The sequence below is a fragment of the Rhineura floridana genome, chromosome 20 (genome assembly GCF_030035675.1).
Source record: "Rhineura floridana isolate rRhiFlo1 chromosome 20, rRhiFlo1.hap2, whole genome shotgun sequence".
NCBI classification, from domain to species: Eukaryota; Metazoa; Chordata; class Lepidosauria; order Squamata; family Rhineuridae; genus Rhineura; species Rhineura floridana.
This window is the reverse complement of record NC_084499.1, coordinates 13199258-13223880: the sequence shown is the minus strand read 5'-3', so window position 1 is coordinate 13223880 and position 24623 is coordinate 13199258. Positions and strand designations below refer to the sequence as shown.

General features: G+C 47.3%; 1 protein-coding gene across 3 annotated transcripts in view; it reads left to right on the top strand.

Annotated features, from left to right (window-relative positions):
• The window catches only part of ARRDC1 (arrestin domain containing 1), a 46476-nt gene that overhangs the window by 16132 nt on the left and 5721 nt on the right, over positions 1–24623 (top strand). The window contains exons 2-6 of one of the 3 annotated variants that reach the window (XM_061603964.1): positions 2689–2799; positions 15586–15636; positions 17417–17571; positions 18239–18418; positions 19457–19633. In XM_061603964.1, coding sequence (XP_061459948.1) covers positions 2689–2799; positions 15586–15636; positions 17417–17571; positions 18239–18418; positions 19457–19633 — 674 coding nt within the window. Of the gene's footprint in view, positions 1–2688; positions 2800–15585; positions 15637–17416; positions 17572–18235; positions 18419–19456; positions 19634–24623 lie in introns of all 3 variants that reach the window. The other 2 variants (XM_061603963.1, XM_061603965.1) reach the window with 2 other exon arrangements.

Here is a 24623-nt window from a genome sequence, read left to right as displayed (position 1 = left end):
CACAGAACTACAATTCCCAGCACCCTTATCAAAGGGACCGTTCCCAGGAATCTTTCAGGGAAGTAGTGTGTGATCATTGTGTATCCAGCCTCTACCGCAGCCTTGAACCAGTTGTGGACCACCAATTTCATCCAGGTGCAACGATACAGTTCCGCAAAGCCACCGGCATCTTGAATATCCAGCATAGTCTTATTCCGAGCAGGACTAGACGATATATTTGAACACGTTTTGGGCCTTCCTCCCCTCTCTCTGACGTTTCAGCCCAAGAGTGCTATCAGCTTAAATGTCACTATATTCTCAATATTGCTGCGACGAGTTATGGGGAGCTCTTGGAACACTCCAAAGCAGTCTCTAAATTGGGAGGAGGGAAGCTGAGTCCCGAGGGCCAAATGTCTTGCCCCGGCGTCTTTATCTGGCCCTCAGTGCCTCTTGCTTGCCCGGGTGAAGGATGGAGAGAGCTGTGTGGAGAAGCCAGCCTACTGTACAAAGGCAAACGTTTACATTTGCTCCGCCCACTTTTGCCTCTGGCCCTGCGCGCCTCTGGCCCTGCCCACCTCTGTCATGTGGCCCTTGGACTCTAGCCTGGAAGGGAATGCGGCCCCCACTTCTGATCTAAAGGCTGCTGCTTCCCACGAGCGGCTGTATTGCGGTGGTAGAACATCCCTTTTGCAGGCAGAAGGTTCCAGGTTCGGCTTTCAGCATCTCGCAGTAGGGCTGGGAAAAGACTCCTGTCTGAGAGCTGCTACCGGGCAGCAGAGGCCAGGGCTGAGAAGCTCTGGCCCTCTTGGATGTTGTGGGGCTCCCACTCTCGCGAGCCCCCAGCCGGCGTGGCCAGTGTTCAGGCATGATGGGTGTTGGAAGTCCAGATGTTGCTACAGGGCCACAGGTTCTCCATCCTAGGCATAGACAGGACTCAGCTGGATGGACAGATGGCTTGACTTGCCGTTAGGTAGCTGCCTGTGTGGCTGTGTGCGTGGATATTGTCAGTCTGGTGATTTTGCTTGTGAACGTAGCTGGACAAGGTTGCCCTCCCCTGGTGGGAGCAGACCTGCAGCCTGGGAGTGCTCCTGGGTCCAGTGTTGTCACTGGAGGCTCAGGTGGCCTCGGCAGCTAGAACAAAGAGTGCCTTTTTCCAGCTCTGGCTGGTTTGCCAGCTTCAGCCCCTTTTGGATAGAGATGACTTGGCCACAGTATTTCAGGCTCTGGTAACTTCCAGACTGGATTATTGCAATGCACTCTACGTGGGCTGCCCTTGAAGATGACTCGTAAATGTCAAGTGGTCCAAAATGCAGCAGCCGGATTACTGGCTGGGGCGCCCTTGAGATCTCATATAACCTCTGTTTTGAACCAGTTGCATTGATTGCCAATTTGTTTCTGGGCCCAATTCAAGGTGCTCATTTTATCTTTAAAGCCCCAAATGACTTAGGTCCCCAATATCTGAAAGACCGCCTCCTTTCCAACAGACCTTCCCGGCTGTTGAGATCAGCAGAGGGAGCATTTCTGGTAGTTCTGCCACCCTTGGAACCTTGGGGGAGGGGGGGCAGCCCAGGAGAGGGCCTCCTCTGTGGCAGCCCCTACGTTGTGGAACTCCCTCCCCGCAGAGGTGCACCTGGCAACTTCACTGTGCAGATTTCGGCGAATGCTGAAGACGCATCACTTTGCCCTGGCCATTGCCATCTGAGAAGTATATTTTTAGGACCCCCCTATTTTCTGCAATATTTTTTGTAAGGTTGTAGTTCCAAGTTGTTTTTGATGTTGTATACTAACGAAAATGGAGACAATAGTCAAGAAATCAGAAGAAGGCTTGGACTGGGAAGGGCAGCTATGAGAGAACTAGAAACGGTCCTCAAATGCAAAGATGTATCACTGAACACTAAAGGCAGGATCATTCAGACCATGGTATTCCCGATCTCTATGTATGGATGTGAAAGTTAGACAGTGAAAAAAGCAGGTTAGAGAAAAATCAACTCATTTGAATTGTGGTGTTGGAGGTGAGCTTGGTGCATACCATGAAAAATGGAAATGGACTGCCCAAGTCGATTCTGAATTAAGGCGACCCTATGAATAGGGTTTACACGGTAAGTGGTATTCAGCGGTGGTTTCCCATTGCCTTCCTCCAAGGCTGAGAGGCAGTGACTGGCCCAAGGTCACCCAGTGAGCTTCATGGCTGCGTGAGGATTCGAACCCTGGTCTCCCAGGTCATAGTCCAACACCTTAACCACTACACCACACTGGCTCTCTGTGCATACTATGGGCTGCAAAAAAAGACAAACAATTGGGTGTTGGAACAAAATAAACCAGAACTGTCACTAGAAGCTAAAATGATGAAACTGAGGTTATCGTACTTTGGACACGTAATGAGAAGACATGATTTACTAGAAAAGACAATAATGCTGGGGAAAACAGAAGGGAGTAGAAAAAGAGGAAGGCCAAACAAGCGACGGACTGATTCCGTGAAGGAAGCCACAGAGCTGAACTTACAAGATCTGAACAGGGTGGTTTATAACAGATGCTATTGGAGGTCACTGATTCATAGGGTCGCCATAAATCAAAAGCGACTTGAAGGCACATAACAACAACAAAATGTTAAACAGTTGTAACCTGCCCTGGGACCTCAGGGTGAAGGGCAGGTGATAAACAAAAAGCACAACAATAACAAGAGTAATAACTTTTTTCTTCTCCTCCCAGCTATCAAGGTGAGCTGCGTCGGTTCCTGTGGGGTATCCAACAAAATGAACGACACGGCCTGGACAGTGGAAGAGCAATACTTCAATACCACCCTCTCCCTGGCAGATAAAGGTACGCTCAAGCAGGAAGCTATCTAGAGATATAGATATAGATATATCATCATGCCTGTTTTGGAATTGGTCTTTTGGATGAGTGGCAGCAAGGGCTTGTATTGGGGAAGGGCTGGAGCGCAGAGGGAGAGCCTCTGTCGTGTATGCAGGAGACCTGAGGTTCAGTCCCGCTAGCATCTTCGAAGAGGTCTGGGAAAGACTCTTTGCCTGGAACACCTGGAGGGCCGCCGGTTTCTGGAGTGGCCCCCATTTTGCTTTCCTCACAGTTCCAGCTGATGCCCAGGAGCGAAAGCTGCTGGAACAAAATCAATTAAAAAGCAAACTTGCCATGGCCTCAGCGAGGCGCCACAGAGCCTCAGTGAAGGGGCTGTGCTGGCAAGGCATAGAAGCGCCTCATGACCTGATGATGCCCCCCACGGACCCCTTCGCTACACGCGCACGGTGCCAGACACCCCCACACACACTCCATAGAGCTTGGGGTTGGTGTGCAGAAGGTGGTCATTTCAGCCTCACCAGGGGCAGGGGAAGAAACATGCCCCCCTCACCTTTTTTGCATGGCTGTTTTTTAAAAAAAAACATCTGGGGCAAAACGGAAGGAACTGTCAGGACTCCATTATGTGCAGAAGGGCCGCCGCTCTGTGGTAGAGCATCCGCTTTGCACGCAGAAGGTCCCAGGTTCAATCCCCTATGGCATCACCAAGAAGGGCTAGGAAAAGAATCCTGCCTGAAACCCTGGAGAGTTGCTGCAGATGATACTGAGCTAGATAGACCAACAGTCTGACTCAGCATATGAGGCGGCTTCCAGCGTTTCGGTTTAATTCAGCCCCGGTGTTCAGAACATGAGGACCAGAATCTTGCTTTCTTTTTAAGCAAATCGCAGCATGCTTTGCATGCAAGAGGGCCTTGGATTCAGCCCCTGATAGCATCTCCAGGTAGGGCTGGATATGTCCCCTGCTTGAAATGGAAGATGACTGTGCTTTTGCGCCCTATGCTGAGTCAGACTGTTGGTCCATCTAACTTAATAATGTCTACACTGACTGGCAGCGTCTCTCCGGGATTTCAGACAGGAGTCCATTCCAGCCCTAGTCCGAGATGCCGAGGATTCTGCGTGCCAAGCAGATGCACTGCCACCTTCTCAAAGCCAGTCAGGTTATTCATGAAGCGTTTTTGAGAAGCTTGAGTAAATCCACATGAGCCTCCTTAGGGGGTGCGGGAGAACTCCACAAGAGGAAAATGCTTTTCTCCTCTCCCTTCCCCCAAGTTGCTAGCTGGCTTGCGTCGGGCGCGGTGCTCTGCAGAGGGCATTGACAGGTAACCTTGGTTCACAGGTGGGTTGATAACAGGAGCAGGTGTTCATTCATTACCTGGACCCCAAGCTATGGGGGGGGGGTTAGAGATAAGCATCACCACCTAGACTCGAGTCTGGACATGAACTGGAAGCTAGTGGAGCCATTGAGCCTCCACAAGTACTTTAGAGGTTGCCAGTGTGGTCTTTCTCTCCCTTGAAAATCCATAGAGCTGAAGGAGGAGAGTGACGCTCTTTCCCACTTCCTTTTTCACGTCTATGTGCTTTTCAAGGCTCAGATTAATTCTCCCTGATCTGACTTTTAACCACATCCTTTGGAAAAACAAACTGTGCCTGTTTCTGTGGGTGTGGGGCTAAATTAGGCGAAGGGGAAGAAAAATGATCAGAGTGGGTGGCCCCCACTTGCTCAAATGTGTGCCCATGGGCTTACAAACTTCAGTGACCTCTGCTGTCCTAACTGCAGCTCCTGAGCCGTCTTCAAGGGTAGCCCCATGTATAATGCATGGCAGTATCTTATTAAAGGCGACTAGTCTTCTCCTGGCAGTAATCGAAATCCTCCTCTTTGCATACGTCCTGTCCATCAGAATGACAGGCTTTTTTGCTAGTAAATAATCTCTGTGCTGGGCACAATTGTTTTCGCCCTGGTAGGGACCGCATCTTTTGTAGTGGCTTCCTTCTCTCAAAAGGGCTCAACCCAGAAGGAAGATGCCTCTTAATTAGCGCTTGGCGTGGGTCCAGGGTGGAAGGTGCATGGGACCTGGCCGCGTTCCAGAGACTCTCCAGAGGGGAATGGACAGTGCCTTCCACCAGCTGCCGAACAGGTTGCAAAGGGCACAGATTAATTTTGAGCGTCGAAACCAGTCTTACAAAGCAGCACTGTGTTGGATTTTTGTTTTCTCGGTGCTCACCAGAGGGGTGGGGTTTGTGCAGGAGAGGAATTTCAAGTGACGTGTCCGGGGGGGGGGGGGAACTAGGCAATGGAGCCAAAAGGAGTAGCCAGACTGGCTTGGCAACTTCTGCTTGACCATGGACTTTGAAACAAGGTGGGGTGGGGAGTGAGCTTCTTGAACATCCTGAGGCCAAGCTCGGATCCTCAAACCACAATGAGCAGCAGAGGCTTGTGCTGCTTCTTTGCTATTGCTGGTGGTCTCAAGCTCTCTCTCTCTCTCTCTCTCTCTCTCTCTCTCTCTCTCTCTCTCTCTCTCTCTCTCTCTCTCTGTGTGTGTGTGTGTGTGTGTGGTGTGTGTGTGTGTGGTGTGTGTGTGTGTGTGAGCGAACTTGAGGGTGGTTTTTGTGGCTTTTTTTTGCATTTGGTAAGAGATTACTCCTCCTTTAAAAACCTTGAGCAAAACAAAAACCAGCCGGTATAAACCTGCACTGCTGCAGATTTCACTCCCCCAAGGGTTTTGGCAAGCACTGCAGAAGACACACACACACACACCCCGATCTGAATTTGGATTGCTGGGCTTTGAGTCCGGACCCTGTCTGCATTTAAAGCAGTATTGTACCACTTTAAGCAGTCCTGGCTTCCCTCAAAAGAATCCTGGGAAGCGGAGCTTAAGGGTGTTGAGAGTTATTTTATTTATTTATTTATTAGATTTCTATCCCGCCCTTCCTCCCAGTACGAGCCCAGTTAGGGGATCCCTCTTCCCCCACAGAGCTACGATTCTCAGAGTTCCCTGGGAAAAGGGATTGATTGACTGTTAAACCGATTTGGGGATTGTAACTTTGTAAGAGGAATAAAGGGGTCCCTGAACCAGAAACCTTTTTTTGCAGTGTGGTGGTCATTCATCTCTTATATGGCAAGTGAACCTTACCAATCCCATATCCCAAAATAGTACGCTTTTGCTTGGGATTATTTGTCACGTGCTTTTTGTATATTTTTCCATCTTTTAAATAGATGTCTTGCATTTGAGTTCTCCTTTGACTTGATATGTGAATAACCCTGTATCTACTGGCTTTCTTGGTTTGTTTGGTTTAGATTTATATATTTGCTTTATTTTCTGCATTTTCATTTCAATGCTATATATATATATATATATATATATATATATATATATATATATATATATATTTAAAAAGCAGGCTGGCTCTTAAGATGATACAGGGGGACATCTTGTGCCAGTGTTGATTTATAGTCATTTTTAAATTTTGAAGGAGGTGTGAAAATTGGAGGCAGAAATATCAATAATTTAAGATATGCAGACGATACCATACTACTAGCAGAAACCAGTAATGATTTGAAACGAATGCTGATGAAAGCGAAAGATGAAGCACAAAAGCAGGACTACAGCTGAACATCAAGAAGAGTAAAGTAACGACAACAGAAGATTTATGTAACTTTAAAGTTGACAATGAGGACATTGAACTTGTCAAGGATTATCAATACCTTGGCACAGTTATTAACCAAAATGGAGACAATAGTCAAGAAAGGGGTTGCCATAAGTCGAAATCGACTTGAAGGCACATAACAACATAACAAAGTTGGTGTGGGAACAGGAAGCTGTTTTGGTGGTGGTGGTAGAAGAAATAAATGAATTAGTGACTGGCCCAAGATCACCTGCCTATCTCTCGGGCTAACCTACCTCACAGGGTTGTTGTGAGGATATAGTGGAGAGGGGGAGGAGCACATACACCACCTTGAGCTCCTTGAAGCAGAGGTGGGATATAAATGTAATAACATAAAAGTAATATTCAGACCACCTAAAAGCAGCGCTGCTGGATCAGATGAAAGACTGATCTCCTTGAGGATCTTGTTTCTCAGAGTGGCCAACCAGTTGCCTCCAGGAAAGCCGGGGGAGGGAGGCAAAAGCCCTCCTATAAGGTTGCCTTGCAGGAACTGATAACTTGGCAGTATGGTGCCTCTGGACATGGAAGTTCCCTTTGGCTGTTACTGCCAAAAGCCATTGGCCGGGCCTCTGATGCTCTGCTCTAGATTGCTTTGCCAGTGATGGTTTTCTATAACGAGCAGGGCCTTTTCAGTTGTGGCTCCTTGCTGCCAAATGTAAGAGCTGCCTTTATAGAAAGGGATTTGGGTGTTTGTTCTGCTTTGTGTGTTGAGAGTTGTTCCCCCCCCCCCACTCCTTACTTTTTAGTTTTTGGAGACTGGGTGCCTTGCTGGTTGTTTCTTTTTTATTATTATTAAGTGCTGTTTTCTTTGTTGTTTTTGTTCTGTTTTACTCTTTGTAATTTTGTATTTCTCTGTTCAAGTGATTTTAAAAAATACTTTGGGTGATTCTGAAACTGCTTTAGTTGCTTTGAAGTGCAGGGGATACTTTTTTTTACTTCCGTTGGTGATGCTATCATGATCCACTTTCTGGGTGGCCTGGCTTCCACTGGAAGAGATCAAGGTGTGTCCATTCACCCTGTGTGCGCGCGTGTACATGCGCACTGTACCCTGCTTGGGACCTTGCAAGAAGAGAGGTTTATATCTCTGTTTCCAAGATGCTCCGTTTCCAATGTCCAGTGCTGAATTCAGGCACTCACTTCCCAGAATGTGAGCTCCTTTCCGTTACTTGACTCTTCCATTCCTTGAATTATGTGCATTCTCTCCCCCCCCGCCTATATTGGGGAGCTCATGCATCATAACTGGGGGGCAAAAGAGCCCTACTGGATCAGGCCAGTGGCCCATCTAGTCCAGCATCCTGTTCTCGTAGTGGCTGACCCGATACCCCGATGGGAAGCCTAAAAGCAGGACCTGGGCGCAAGACCAGCTCTTCCCTCCTGCGCTTTCCAGCAACCCGTTATAGACCACTGTCCCTGGCTGCTCTCACACTGCACTTATTCCAACGATTCTTTACCTGGTCATTTGTGCATCTTATTTGACCTTTCACACGATGTAAAAGTTAGGTCCGGAAACTGAATGGAATAGAGTGGAAGTTTAGCGTTCATTTTCGTGAGGAGATTCCATAAATAATCCGCTTGCAAGCTCGGGAACCTGGAAGATTGCAGGAGTTTTGTGCTAGCTGCAGCTGCTCATGTGACAGGCATCCCAGCATGCAGTGCGTTCCCGCCCTTTAGCTGCGCACCAATTGGTTTTGCCTGACGAAAATTGTACTGGTATTCTGTCATAGCATCTTCCCCTTCCTCCTTTCCCCACCACATGTCTGGGCATCCCACGAAAATAATGTCAGGTGCTGAAGGGAGAGGGGTTGCATGGGAACAGGATGAGATTTTAGACCTCCTACACAGTGGACAACTACAGCGTGCATGTGGGTGACGGGCAAGGGACGAGAACAAGTCGTTCATTGCAGCCGTGTGAAAGACATTTGTGCAAAATGCCAGCATATCAGCTGAAAAAGCCACTGTTCCTTAACGTAACAGGAACTGCAGTGTGAAAGGAATTTTAGAAATCACCTTGAGAGACAAAACCTCCTGCCCCCAGGTTGCACAAGAGCCCTGACAAGGACCCAGGGTCAAAGTCACCAGGCCGAAGGCACAGGTACTTCATTTGACATTTGATAAGATTCACAACTTGTGTTAATACCCAGCTGGCTAAGCTGTGACAGTCTCTCAGCTTAGAGCTGCAAATTTCAGCAAAGAAGAGTTGTGATTTTGGTAAAAACGATTCCTATTTGTTTTTAACTCTTCTTGGTATCGAATTTTAAGTTCTTGCAACCTACCCTGGGACCTGATAGTGAAGGGCAGGTGGTGGTGGTGTTATTACTTTTGCTTGTTTTCATAACTCATCTCTTTTTATTTTTATAATGGCCTCAAAAGCAGGAAGCGGCCCAGGCCTCTCTGGACCTCGGACTTCTGTGGCCTGAGTCACTCCGGCTGTTTAAACTCTTGCGAGTGTAAGCTGCGGTTGCTAGGTGTGTGCGTGACTCATGAGTTGCTCTGCCTGACTGCAAATGGAGGTGATGTCAGAGAAGGAACAGCCGCTGGGGCCCCCGGAGGGGGTGGACAAAACCAGGCTTTTGCATCTCTGCACAAGGCTTTACCTTGCTGTTGGAAGGCATGGATGAAGTAACAGGGTTTTTTGCTCTCTGAAGTGTGGACAGATCAGCCAGTCGGGGGAGTCAGCGTAGCCTCCTCAAACACCCTGGGAATGTGTTAAGGGGGCTAAGGATCCCCGATGCACTCGGAGCTACAGAGTTCCCCTTGCCTTTGGGAAAGAGGGAAGGAGCATAGCTCAGTGGCAGAAGATTCCAGTTTCAGCCACTTGGTATCTCCAGCTAAAAAGGATCAGGCGCTTTCAGTGAGTGTAATGTTGCAACCACATCACACGTGCCGCGCAACACAGCAAATCCAAACGTACACAAGAACATCAATACATCACACATGCACTGGAATCTGAAAGCTTAAAACACCATGTATCCAAAAGCGGACAAGGTGGAGAGAAAACTGTATATTCAACATGTCAGACGGTAGTTACAACCCTAATAATAAAAATGGTCCAATTCCAAGGCAAGTCCTAAATCTACAACTAAGCCCGGCATCTAGTAGGATTTGCAAATGCAGATCTTTTTGATTTGAAAAGAGGAAAGAGTAAAAATGGCTACTTTATAACTCACATAAGGAAATGCCAACAACTAGGCGATGCTTGCTGCATCTGGCCGAAGTTGGCAATAAGCTGACCCAGCATCTTGCCTCTTACTGTTTCATAAAAACTGCTGTGTAGGGCATAATGTTAATGTCCTCAGGGGCTGGGGAAGGCCTCTTGCCTGAGATTCCAGAGAGCTGCTGCCAGTCAGATCAGACAGCCCTGGGCTAGGCACACCAATGACTGGTATGCAGTCGCTTCCCTTGAGAAAATGAATACAAACGCTTGACACGCACTCAAAAACCACAGTAACTTCCCCTATTGACCCGGCAGTCAGTTCTGTTCTAGTCTGAGTAGCGGCCTTGGGAATTCTAACAAACCAAAGTGTCAGTGCAGTTCAGAAAGGTTCAGTCCTCTACCTTGTTTCAGTCTGCTTCTGTGCTGGAATTGCTTTTTAATATGCTTTTAAACCTTTTTTAAAAAAACAATATGCTTTTTTTTTAAGACGTCTTCAAAGCTTTTTAAAAAAATGTTTTTAAGGTTGGTTTGTTTTAATGTATTTTAAAGTCTGCTTTTATGATGTTTTAAAGTGTATTTAGTGCTTTTGTTTGCCACCCTGGGCTCCTGCTGGGAGGAAGGGCGGGATATAAATTAAATAAATAAATAAACATCTGGGAACCCAAGGTTGAAGAAAAGAGGCCTTGACCATGCTTGGGGGAGCCACTCTTGGAGAGTATTTTCATATGCATCTGTTTCCCCCCCCCCCATTTCAAATGGGACAATCCAGGACAAGCTTTGGTTGGTCGGTTGGTTGGTAGATGGATAGATGATAGATAGATAGATGGCACCCAATTTTATCCAAACCCCGACAAAAACCTGTTCCTTGATCTAGGGAACCGCCGTGCAACATTGGGTTGTGATGTCTTAAGAGGTGCCCAAGGGTCTTAATGAATAGGTAGCTAGCTTTTGTTACCACTGGATGCAGGGGCTCAAACCAAGTTTGATTAAATGCGGTCTTGGTTAGGAGGCAGGTGACTGGGGAATAGGAACACAGGAAGCCACCTTATACTGAGTTAGGCCGTTGGTCCATATAGCTCAGTATTGCCTGCACTGACAGGCAGCAGCTCTCCAGGGTTTGGGGCAGCGTACATTCCCAGCCCTACCTGGAGATGCTGGGGATTGAACCTGGCACCTTCTGCATGCAAAGCAGATGCTCTACCACTGAGCTACGGCCCTTCCCCGAGAATTCTCTTAATGGGCTGCCAGTCCCTGGACTGGCACACCAAGGCTGTGTGGTGGGGACCCACCTTCATCCCCCCCTACTAGCTTCAGCCTTCACCATTGCAGGAAGTCCATAACCATCTGCTTTGTTTCCAAGGTGTTATTCCAAGCACTTTGGCGTTTTCTCCGCCGAACGAGGCTTTTCTTCCCCAGGAGACAGGATCTGGCCACCGTTGGCTTTGTGCAACTCCGGAAGACTCTCCATCACCTAAGACTAGGTGCTGCTCATCTCCAGTGGAGGCTGGTCCGTTAGATCAAGTAGGGCGCTGCCCCTCAAACCTAAGTCTGCGCTCAGCCAGCCCCCACCTTCCTCTCATCTTATTTACAGCCAGTCCAGGGAGTGACACTGGCTGCATTCAGACGGCAGCTTATTGTTTTCCCAACATTTCCATACGTGATAATTTCTGCATTTTATTCTTTGGTCTTTTATGTGACGTCAAAGTCACTTCTGGAAATTGAGCGGCATCTGGTGGGCGTTTAGTGCTCATTTTTGTCTTAATTGCTCCGAGGGGAACAAAAAAAATCCATTTGCAACCCCACTAACCCGGAAAATCATGGGAGCCAAGCAACGAAATCTGGGGTGGTATACCAGCATGCAGTTCTTTCTGCTGTTTTTATGGGGGGATCATGGGGGAACAGCAGTGCACATGTGCAGAAAGGGTGAGGGGGTGGCGACATGTCCAACGACATTTATTGTTGTGTGGCAGTACGATCACGGATGTGAATGAAATTTAGAGCGACATGGCGGCACATCGGCCAAAAAGGCCACCGTTCCAGAACACAACAGGTGCTGCAGTGTGAAAGGAATGTTAGCAATCGGGACAGAAGCGCCAGCATTATAATCAGGAAAACTAATGCAACAGCTCCTTCCTCCTTAGCCTCAGTTTTCCTTCTGCAGAACTCAGCAGGGAGGAGGACAGAACTAGAATTCATTGGCTCTTGCTCCGCCTTCTGTTGGGCTTCCTGCTTTCCGCCCCACCAATCAAACTGAGCACCAGCCACCACTTCTCTCTCTCTCTCTCTCTCTCTCCCTCCCTCCCTCCCTGCAGCATCTGCTGTACTTTTTGAATATCTCTTCCCCTCTGAAACGCAATCCGCTCTCTCTGAAGCACCAAACCTTCCCCTCGCTATTGTTCTAGAACAATCCTGCAGTGTGGTCAGGTAGCAACCTCTTGCATAGTCACTGAAATCGCTTGCATTCAGAGCCATGGAAACCTGGCCTCTGGCCCACTGCCTGTGTGAAACGTGGGGCCTCAAAGGCGAGGATAGGGACAGGGTTGAGGTGTATGTGTCCTCTGGATGAAGCCTCATTTCAGCTTTGGAAGCCACAGGTTTGCGTCTGCCATGCAAATGACAGGGAGAAAGCTTTTGTGTTTTGTTTAGGTCTACTATTTCATGGTTTTGTTTATTTTATTTAACAAGATTTTTTTATACTGCTCAACTGTAAATAAAACCTCTAAGCAGTTTGCAAAGACTGCTTATAAACGTACATGAAATACAACATATACATAAAATATACATGAAAATTGCTTTTAATGTCAATGTTTAGTGACAAGTTGATACAAAAAGCAAAATGCATACAATCAACAGTTAAAAGCATATGCTACAAGGTAAAATTACAGATTAAAATACATATCAGCGTTACGTGTCTGGGTAGGCTTGCCTAAACAGGAAAGGTTTTCGTAGGTGCAGACGACAATGCAGTGAAAGTGCCTGCCTATTGTCAATAGGCAAAGAGTTGCAGAGTGTAGGATTATAATTTTAGTTTTGTGTTGATGATTGTTTGTCACTTCATGCAAAAATTCTCCAAGTGACCTAACAATAAAATAAAATACAAATGGATAAAATAAATTAAAAGCTAAAATGACGTGCAATGCAAAAATTGCTTAAAATTCTCATCCAGCAATGCAGTAAGCAGGACAAGTCCTGCCATACCCCTCTAAAAGATAAGCACCACAGTCAAGGCTAGCTTTGTCTGGGGAAATAAAAAAATGTCTTGGCCTGGCACCTAAAAACTGACAATAACAGCAACTGGCGTCTTTCCTTCGGCAGAGTATTCCACAGCTGGAAAAGTGTCTTGTTCCTGTTCATTATTGTAGGGAGTTCCCATTATATCTGGTTTGTTTTTTTAAATCTTGCCTTTCCCTTCCATAATGGAACTGAAGTGGGCTCCGTTATGGATCTCCTACCCAGGCATTAGCTAGATCTAGATCACTTCGCTTCAGCAAGGCTGCTGCATCATGTGCCTAGGCCAGTGTTCTTTAACTTTGGGTCCCCAGATGTTCTTGGACTACAACTCCCATCATCCACTGCCAGCTTAGCCAGTGGTTAGGAATGATGGGAGTTGTAGTCCTAGCAGCATCGATCGATCACTGCGCTCTGCTGGTGAGGGCCTCCTGCAGATACCATCTTATCAGGAGGTTCATTCTGCACAATATAGGAAACGGACCTTTAGTGTGGCCGCATCTACCCTGTGGAATTCCCTCCCCTTGAATATTAGGCAGGCGCCATCTCTGCTATCTTTTCGGCACCAGTGGCTCGCATAATAAAAGCTGGTTTAAGCTGGAAACTTCCCTACTATGTATCTCTTGTATCACATCCATGCCTAATAAATGAGGTTCCCATGCTGGCCTGCTTCGGCTTGTAAGTATTGGGTCCCCTTTGCAAAGGTTTTTGTCTCGTGTTACTTGATCTCTGATAGTGGGTTCATTTGCACTCAAGTCCGCACTCTTCCCGGGTGTAATAAGCGAGTTGGGGTTGACAGGGCGACTTGCGTGTTGGGTTTGGACCTAACAAACACTAGGGTTAGAACTCCATGTGGGGCTGCCCTTGAGGTTGGACCGGAAGCTGCAGCTGGTGCAAAATGCAGCTGCGTGACTGCTCACTGGGGCAGGGCATCGCCAACATATCGTATCATAGGGTATCGTGTGACTGCCGCCCTGGGCTCCTGCTTGGAGGAACGGCAGGCTATAAATCAAATCATAAATAAATAAACGTGTTACCCTGCTGCTGAAAGAATTGCACTGGCTGCCCACTAGCTACCGGGCTAAGTTCAAGGTGCTGGTTTTGGTACATAAAGCCCTACATAGCTTGGGACCAGGATACCTGAAAGATCGTCTTACCCCTTATATACTCAGTCAATCACTGTGCTCTGCAGGCGAGGGCCTCCTACTGACACCATCTCATCAAGTGGACCTTTCCTGTAGTAGCAGCTACCTTTTGGATTTCCCTCCCCTTAAATTTTAGACAGGTGCCATCTTTGCTGTCTTTTCGGCGCCCACTGAAGACCTTTCAACAAGCCTTTTAAGTAGAAACCTTATCCCAGTCTGTGTCTGTGTTGCAATTGTTTTTAAGGTGTTTTCTTAAAGATGGGTTTTTTAAAAAGGTTTTTGTGCTTTATCATTTGTTTGCCGCTCTGGGCTTCTTCTGGGAGGAAGGGCGAGACATAAATTTAATAAATAAAATGTGCTACCAGAATTGTGTTTGAATGTGTGTATCTTGAGGTCATACATTGGTCCATCTAGCTCAGTGTTGTCTACACTGACTGGCAGCCATTCTCCACAATTCCACTAAGCTTCATTTGTAACCTGCAGTTGAAAAGCACCTGCTGATTGCCACCTAGTGGCCAGGCAGAGTATAATATCTTAAGCTAGTTTGTAGAGTTGATGACTGAAGGAAACAGTGAAGTCCCTCCCTCCCTCTGAAAACTTTAAATGCTATAACCCAAGGGCAGCCAAAGTAGACCCTTCAGATGATCTTGGATGACAACTCCCGTCATTCCTGGCCCTTGGCCTTCTTGGCTGGGTCTGATGGGAGATGGCGCCCAACAATATTTTAGGAGAGCACCGTGTTGGCGATCCCTGCTGAGACATGTCGTGCACCTTTAAGAAAAGAAACGGGGTATGTGATCCTGAAAGGGCATAGTAATTATTTGGACGGGAGAAAATAAGCTGTATTAGGTTCCATAGCAAGGAGGCTTAGGTTAGCAAGATCTGTGTTTCTTGTTCTTAACGGTTCATTAATTTTAGTGGGTCTTGTGGGGTAGTGCTTAGAGTGCTGGACGAGGTCCTACATTCAGGCCCAGGTTCAAATCCCTTCTCAGTCATGAAGCTCACTGGGTGACCTTAGGCCAGTCACTGCCTCTCAGCCTAACCCACCTCACAGGGTTGTTGTGGGGATTAAATGAGGAGGGGGAGAACCATGTATGCCACCTCCTTGGAGGAAAAGTAGCAACTCTCCTCACTTGTGATTCCCAGGAACTGTCATTCGGAGGCAGATTGCCTCCCATAGTGGAAGGAGAACCTGGCCATCGTGGCTGGGAGCCATGGATCGTCTTGCCCTCCATGAATCTCTCTTATCCTCTTCGAAAGCCATCCAAGTTGGTGGCTGTCACTGCCTCTTGTGGTAGAGGCCTGCAGCGGCCACAGACAAAACGTCCTCCGCTTCCATGTGCAGAATGGACGAGGTTTGCGTTTCAAGGGTGTTGACTCTAACTCTGTGTGTGTTTGATTGCATCTAGTCCCATCTCCCCACGGTCTGAGTAATCAGGTGGCCCTCAGGTCCTGCTTGTGGGCTTCCCATCGGGGCATCTGGTTGGCCGCTGTGAGAACAGGAGGCTGGACTAGATGGGCTCCGTTTGCCCTGAGCCAGGCTTTTCTGATGTTCTACTTTCCATTACTTTATTGTTTTACTTACTCTGCCTTTGTATTTTGCAGGCCTCCTGACAGCAGGGGAGCACACATTCCCTTTCCAGTTCCTGCTTCCAGGTAGTGTGGATTTACTATTCTGCTCTCTTGGTCTCAATGATTTCTAGGATCATGACTCTACAATGACTTCAAACTTACCTTGTTTTTTTTTTAACATCGTCTGTGTAGCATCACAGGATGCTTATCATTTGTCCTGTTCTAGCCACTGTTGTTAAATATGTGGCACAGAGGCTCAGCTGTCATACTCGCCCCCCATTTTGCACCCATGGGGTTGTGGGTTCTGATCATACCTGAGAGGCAGCGAGGGTCTGCACTCTCTCTCTCTCTTTAACTTTAAGATTGTCTTTCCACATAAAACGACAGTACATAAAACAGGAAAATATGCCACCCTTGAGGTACTCCTTATTCATTATGGCCCATCAAACAAAAACTATCAGTTTTATTTTTTAATAGAGAGAGCCAATGCAGTGGGAACGGCTTAAACAATCGGGGTAAGAGCCTGTCTTCACTGGGCAACCTTTAGGCCTACCTTGCAGGGTTGTTAGGCTGGGGTCTGTGATAGGTTATTCCAGTTTCCTTCCTTTCTTTTATGAAGGGTGAGATATAAAGGTTATCCTTTATGAAGGGTGGGATACAGAGGTTAACTAAAGCACGGCAACTTCTAAATCAACATTTGAGGTTTTGCAAACCAAATTTTTTTGTTTTGCTTTTTTAAGGAAGAGAGTTACTGAGGTGTGTATCTCTGCCCAAGGCTGTTGATAGTCTGTGCAAGCAAACGCCAATTTAAAAACCAGAGTTTGATGGCAAAGCCATAGAATGCAATGTTCATAAGAATATTAACTTTCCTCCTGAAATTTGATACTCTGTCCTTCGGTGCCAATTATGGATTGGATGGATTTCAGCAGGCCATGCTTTTTTTGAGGGGGGGGGCAAGCATTTCAGGAACATTAATTTTATCTGGTCACCTTTTTTATTTGTGATGTATGTTGTTCTACTGTGAATAGTTTAGAGGGCTATGATTATAGGTGCACTGGGCATTTCTAGGGCAGCTTACAACTGTATCTGCCTGCTCTCCTTTGAAAAGGCCATTTTCTAGTCCTTACGGTTGTGGAGTGCCCTGCATAGCCCTCCCCAACCCACAGTCATAACAAATCAAATAGATGCATGTTTTGCTTTTAATGTTTGCAAAACATGTACACGTCAAAATTTTGGAATTGGGGTTTGGCATAGATTTTTGGTGTTTTTCTAGCGCAAGGTATGAAAAAATGTTTTGGAAAGGTGTGTGTGTGTGTGTGTGTGTATATATATATATATATATATGAAAAACATCTTAACTGTTAGACTAGTATGAGAATGGAACCAATGACCTAGGGAGGTGGTGGGCTCTGCAACACTGGAGACCTTCAAGAGACAGCTGGACAGGCACCTGTCAGGGATCGTTTCAGCTGGATTCCTGCATTGAGCAGGGGGTTGGAGTCGATGGCCTTATAGGCCCCTTCCAACTCTACTATTCTATGATTCTGTGTGTGTGTGTGTTTGTATTTAGGAAAAACTTCCTAACAGTCACAGCGGTACAACAATGAAACCATTGGCCTACGGTGGGTGGGTGGGCTCTCCATCACTGGAGGCATTCAAGTGGCAGCTGGAGAGCCTCCTGTCAGGGATGCTTTCAGTTGGTTTCCTACATTGCGCAGGGGGTTGGACTCAATGGCCTTATAGGCCCCTTCCAACTCTATGATTCTCTGTGTGTATGTGTGCCTGCCTGCCTGCCTGCCTGCCTCTCTCTTTCTCTCTCTCTCATCTTGCAATGTGTCTTGTTCCTTTCCTCCTTGAAAACCAGCTTCAGTACCCACATCCTTTGAAGGCCCTTTTGGGAAGGTTTTGCACCAGGTCAAAGCTGTGATTGAGATGTCGCGGTTTTCCAAGGACCACAAGTGCAACAAGATCTTCTATGTCCTCTGCCCGCTGAACCTGAACGATATCCCGGAAATTGAGGTGAGGGAGTTGTGCATGTGGGTGGGAAGGAAGGGAGGCGATCGGTTAAATATGGATTGGCTCCCACAAGACACAGTGATGGCCACCAACTTGGATGTCTTCCAAAGAGCATTAGACAGATTCATGGAGGATAAGGCTATCAGTGGCTGTATTCTGCCTCCATAGTTGAATACCAGTTGCTGGAGACCTCAGGAGGGGAGAATGCTCTTGGGCTCTTGTGCTGCTTGTGGGCTCCCTGTAGGCATCTGGTTAGCCGCTGTGAGGAGCTGGACTAGATGGGTCACTGGCCTGATCCAACAAGCGTTCCTTAGGTTCTCACACTTGCACTGTGTGCAGACATGGAGAGGTACAGTGGGAGCCTCATGCGAGGACTGTGATGGTCACACCGCCGTTCGAAGGAGATTGACCTGTTCCCTGGGAAGAGGGGCTGACTGATAAACCTTTCCAGGAATTATAGCTCTGTGAGGGGAGTTGGGGTCTACTAACACCTCTCAGGGTGCTTCAGAGACTACACTTCCCAGGATTCTATGGGAGGAGCCATGCCTGTTCAAAGTGATAGGATGCTGTTTTAAATGTACAGCACAGATGGGACCCAACCCAACAGCAGATAGGGTGCCTTTTCCTCTGAGCCGATGGCTCTTATCTTTGCGTTCCTTCCCTGCAGCAGCCAAACACAACGTCAATCACCAAGAAGTTCAGCTACAAGCTCGTGAAAACTGGGAACATGGTCTTGACAGCCACCACGGACCTCAAGGGCTATGTGGTAGGGCAGGTCATCCAGTTGCGGACAGATATTGAGAACAAGTCGGGGCGGGACACCGGCACCATTGTGGCTAGCCTCATCCAGGTAACGGGCCAGGCTTTTGGGATTCTGGGGTTGAGGTGCTGAACTTTGCTTGAGGGATGCTTGCTGGTTTTTTCGTATGCTTCCTGAAAACGCAAGCTTGGGGACACAGGAAGCTGCCTTACATCGTGTCAGACTGTTGGCCAGTGTTGTCTGCACTGACTGGCAGCAGCTCTCTGGGATTTCAAGCAGGGGACATTCCCAGCCATGCCAGGGATGGAGCCTGGGACCTTCTGCGTGCAAAGCAGGTGCTCTGCATCTGAATTGCGGTCCTTCCCCAGTACAGCCAATGCTTGCAAAATGCAGGTGTCTTCCCCCCTTTCCCTTCAGCTGATTGACAGGGGAGAAAGGAGCGCTTTGTTGGGCCTGTGGTCACAGCTTTGCAAACAGCCCAGCAAAGGACTAGCAATGCCCTTTGCGCTGTGGTTCCCAAGCCCCCGACAATGAGCTGGCTGGCACTTGGGAACCCCGCACGAGGGATTTTGACAAGCGGGCAGGGCAACCTGCCTGTCGACCATGCGACATCTTAGCAGGAGTGTAGTCGTCCAGGGTCTCCGGGGGTCTTAGACCCTTTACAGTTTTGGGGAGCAGGCTCCCTATATCGCCAGCATCCCGTGAGCCAACCAGTGTGAAAGGAAGAGTCTTCTAACATGCTTCCTTGTCCTTTCCCGCTGACTGGAGCCAATTAGAGTGAAAGGAGGCAAGTCGGCCACTGAGAAGACTCTTCTCAGTAGCTAACACGCTTCCCTTTCATGCTTATTGGCTCCTAGGGACGACTGTTGTTATGGGAGAAGGCATTAACAAGGATCTCATTCTCAGCTCAGCAGCAACGAAAAAATGCGGGGAGGGGGCATGGCTGTGACTAACTTGAAGTGGCAAACATGAATTTGCCACTACGCTACTGCATCTTAGTGATGTTGTGTGACTGACAGGTGGGTTGTCCCACCTGCCTGTCAAAGTTGGCCCGCAGGGTGGGGCTAGATGAAGACTCTCCACCCCTGAGGAAGATGAGTACATGGTAAAATCTTATCCCCGCTCCAGAAAGTTGCCTATAAATCCAAGCGGTGGATCTACGACTTGAGGACCATAGCTGAGGTGGAGGGCTCTGCTGTGAAGGCATGGAAACACGCAGAGTGGAAAGAGCAGATTCTCGTCCCTGCGCTGCCACAGTCCATCCTGCAAGGTTGCAGCCTTATCCATATTGACTACTACATCCAGGTAAGGTTCCCTTTCCACCAAGGATGGTGAGCACAGAGGACGCGCTGAGGACCTCTGGCTGCAAAAAAGGTTTGTGGACACCCCTGACCGATAGAGCCAGAGGTGGGGAAACATTCTCCAGCCTGAGGACCGCATTCCCTTCTGGGCATCCTTCTGAGGGCCTGAAGCAGAAGTGGGCGGAGCAACCAATGTAAATGTGACCTTTGTACTGTAGGCACAGAATCCTGGAAACTATAGTTTGTTAAGGGTGCTGAGAGTTGTTTAGGCCCCTCTTCCCCTCACAAGAGCTACAATTCTCAGAGTTCCCTAGGAAGAGCAATTGATTGATTAAACCACTCTGACAATTGTAGGTCTTTGAGAGGAACAGGGTTCTCCTAAGGGCTCTCAGCAGCCTTAACAAACTACAGTTCCCAGGATTCTTTGGGGGAAGCCATGACTATTTAAAGTGGTGTGATCCTACTTTAAATATATAATGCAGAGGTGTGTGTGTGTGAGAGAGAGAGAGTGAGTGAGTGAGTATGTGTGTGTGTGTGTGAGAGAGAGAGAGAGAGAGGGGGCATTTTTAATGGCAAAAGCACTGCATATATTTTTTTTCTAACTTGGGGGTTGGGGTTTGTTTTCTGTGTTAAGAAATGTATATACTATGGTTTGCAACATGGTAACATAATAAAAGAGCACAGCATACATACATAAAATACAAAACAACCCTATTAGATAAATGCAATTCAAAATAAGCATCATCATCATCAAATGATTCATTAGTTACTTCAGTCACTGAATCCTCATCCAAAAGCCTGCTGGAAGAGCATAGGAAGCTGCCTTATACGGAGTCAGAGCACTGGACAATCTAGCTCAATACTGTCTACACTAACTGGCAGGGGCTCTTCAGGGTTTCAGGCATGCAGCATTCCTCCCCAGCTCTACCTGGAGGTGCCAAGGATCGGACTGGAGACCTTAAGCATGTGAGACAGATGCACCTGTTTTCTTACTAATAAAATAAAAGAAAGGATATGGCTTGGTGCACCTCAGTGGGGAGAGTGTTCCACAGATGGGGAGTCACCACTGCAAAGGCCCTTCCTTGCACCCTGGCACCTGCAGTGGCCCAGTGCACCTCTGAGTCTCTTTCCTCTTCCTCCTCCTCTTTCCTGTCCCTTCCTGTGCATTTGCCTTGAGGAATGTCAAGCGTGGAGAGATGGAGCGGCAGCTGCCAATTTTTTTTCACTATCCCTCCTGCATCCATTGAACCTGGGGGGGAGTGGCAGTGTGAAGGAGGGAGGCCCACGATGGGTTTCTTTCCCTCTCCTTACTGCCCCCCCCACAAAAAACCTTGCAGCTGCCCCTGTGCTAAAGAAAAGTCCAATAGTCTCTGGGCTGTAGGCCCTAATATTTCCTCAGGCATCTTCAGTAATGAGGTCAAGCCACTAAGAACATAAGAACATAAGAAGAGCCTGCTGGATCAGGCCAGTGGCCCATCTAGTCCAGCATCCTGTTCTCACAGTGGCCAACCAGGTGCCTGGGGGAAGCCCGCAAGCAGGACCCGAGTGCAAGAACACTCTCCCCTCCTGAGGCTTCCGGCAACTGGTTTTCAGAAGCATGCTGCCTCTGACTAGGGTGGCACAGCACAGCCATCATGGCTAGTAGCCATTGATAGCCCTGTCCTCCATGAATTTGTCTAATCTTCTTTTAAAGCCATCCAAGCTGGTGGCCATTACTGCATCTTGTGGGAGCAAATTCCATAGTTTAACTATGCGCTGAGTAAAGAAGTACTTCCTTTTGTCTGTCCTGAATCTTCCAACATTCAGCTTCTTTGAATGTCCACGAGTTCTAGTATTATGAGAGAGGGAGAAGAACTTTTCTCTATCCACTTTCTCAATGCCATGCATAATTTTATACACTTCTATCATGTCTCCTCTGACCCGCCTTTTCTCTAAACTAAAAAGCCCCAAATGCTGCATCCTTTCCTCGTAAGGGAGTCGCTCCATCCCCTTGATCATTCTGGTTGCCCTCTTCTGAACCTTTTCCAACTCTATAATATCCTTTTTGAGATGAGGCGACCAGAACTGTACACAGTATTCCAAATGCGGCCGCACCATAGATTTATACAACGGCATTATGATATCGGCTGTTTTATTTTCAATACCTTTCCTAATTATTGCTAGCATGGAATTTGCCTTTTTCACAGCTGCCGCACACTGGGTCGACATTTTCATCGTGCTGTCCACTACAACCCGAGGTCTCTCTCCTGGTCGGTCACCGCCAGTTCAGACCTCATGAGCGTATATGTGAAATTAAGATTTTTTGCTCCAATATGCATAATTTTACACTTGTTTATATTGAATTGCATTTGCCATTTTTCCGCCCATTCACTCAGTTTGGAGAGGTCTTTTTGGAGCTCTTCGCAATCCCTTTTTGTTTTAACAACCCTGAACAATTTAGTGTCGTCAGCAAACTTGGCCACTTCACTGCTCACTCCTAATTCTAGGTCATTAATGAACAAGTTGAAAAGTACAGGTCCCAATACCGATCCTTGAGGGACTCCACTTTCTACAGCCCTCCATTGGGAGAACTGTCCGTTTATTCCTACTCTCTGCTTTCTGCTTTTTAACCAATTCCTTATCCACAAGAGGACCTCTCCTCTTATTCCATGACTGTTAAGCTTCCTCAGAAGCCTTTGGTGAGGTACCTTGTCAAACGCTTTTTGAAAGTCTAAGTACACTATGTCCACTGGATCACCTCTATCTATATGCTTGTTGACACTCTCAAAGAATTCTAATAGGTTACTGAGACAGGACTTTCCCTTGCAGAAGCCATGCTGGCTCTGCTTCAGCAAGGCTTGTTCTTCTATGTGCTTAGTTAATCTAGCTTTAATCATACTTTCTACCAGTTTTCCAGGGACAGAAGTTAAGCTAACTGGCCTGTAATTTCCGGGATCCCCTCTGGATCCCTTTTTGAAGATTGGCGTTACATTTGCCACTTTCTAGTCCTCAGGCACGGAGGAGGACCCGAGGGACAAGTTACATATTTTAGTTAGCAGATCAGCAATTTCACCTTTGAGTTCTTTGAGAACTCTCGGGTGCATGCCATCCGGGCCCGGTGATTTGTCAATTTTTATATTGTCCATTAAGCTTAGAACTTCCTCTCTCGTTACCACTATTTGTCTTAGTTCCTCAGGATCCCTTCCTGCAAATGTTAGTTCAGGTTCAGGGATCTGCCCTATATCTTCCACTGTGAAGACAGATGCAAAGAATTCATTTAGCTTCTCTGCAATCTCCTGATCGTTCTTTAGTACACCTTTGACTCCCTTATCATCCAAGGGTCCAATTGTCTCCCTAGATGGTCTCCTGCTTTGAATGTATTTATAGAATGTTTTGTTGTTGGTTTTTATGTTCTTAGCAATGTGCTCCTCAAATTCTTTTTTAGCATCCCTTATTGTCTTCTTGCATTTCTTTTGCCAGAGTTTGTGTTCTTTTTTATTTTCTTCATTCGGACAAGACTTCCATTTTCTGAAGGAAGACTTTTTGCCTCTAAGAGCTTCCTTGACTTTGCTCGTTAACCATGCTGGCATCTTCTTGGCCCTGGCGGTACCTTTTCTGATCTGCGGTATGCACTCCAGTTGAGCTTCTAATATAGTGTTTTTAAACAACTTCCAAGCATTTTCGAGTGATGTGACCCTCTGGACTTTGTTTTTCAGCTTTCTTTTGACCAATCCCCTCATTTTTGTGAAGTTTCCTCTTTTGAAGTCAAATGTGACCGTGTTGGATTTTCTTGGCAATTGGCCAGTTACATGTATGTTTAATTTAATAGCACTGTGGTCACTGCTCCCAATCGGTTCAACAACACTTACATCTCGCACCAGGTCCCGGTCCCCACTGAGGATTAAGTCCAGGGTTGCCGTCCCTCTGGTCGGTTCCATGACCAACTGATCTAGGGAATAGTCATTTAGAACATCTAGAAACTTTGCTTCTTTGTCATGACTGGAACACATATGCAGCCAGTCTATGTCCGGGTAGTTGAAGTCACCCATTACTACCACCTTTCCTAGTTTGGATGCTTCCTCAATTTCATATCTCATCTCAAGGTCTCCCTGAGCATTTTGATCAGGGGGACGATAGATCGTTCCCAGTATTAAGTCCCTCCTGGGGCACGGTATCACCACCCACAACGATTCTGTGGAGGAGTCTGCCTCTTTTGGGGTTTCGAGCTTGCTGGATTCAATGCCTTCTTTCACGTATAGAGCGACTCCGCCACCAATACGTCCTTCCCTGTCCTTCCGATATAGTTTATATCCAGGGATAACCGTATCCCACTGGTTTTCTCCATTCCACCAGGTCTCGGTTATGCTCACTATATCAATGCTCTTCTCTAAGACCAAGCACTCCAGTTCTCCCATCTTGGTTCGGAGACTCCTAGCATTAGCGTACAGGCACTTGTAAGCAGTGTCTCTCTTCAAGTGTCTTTGGCACTTGTGGTTAGGCCTGTGGTAATTTTGCTCTTCTGAATTTATATCCTGTGCCCCTGCTCTCACAATGCCTACTTCTAGGCCTACCCCTTTTAAAATTTCATCATTTCTTTGGTTTTTATCCCAGGGGGGAGGTTTATTCCGAACCGGACCTTTCTCAGCTCCTGTCAGGTTTCCCCCCTCAGTCAGTTTAAAAGCTGCTCTGCTACCTTTTTAATTTTAGGGCCTAGGCAGGCTGTTGTGAGGGCCTCGTCAGCCACCTAGCATCCATTTCATAGCATGGCGAAGGAGCAATTTTTTAAAAAATAATCGTAATCATAATCTGTATGCTTCTGACTACCAGTTGCTAGGGAACGAGAGTAGGAAGTGGCTGTGACCCTTGTGTGGCGCTTCCTGGGCATTTGGTTGCTGGACTGGATAGATGAGGAAGCTATTTTGGCCTGAGGGCCATATTCCTTTCTGGGCAGTCTTCCAGGGGCCCCATGCCAGGGTGGGTGGAGCCAAAAGAGAGCAATGCAACAAGTGTGAATG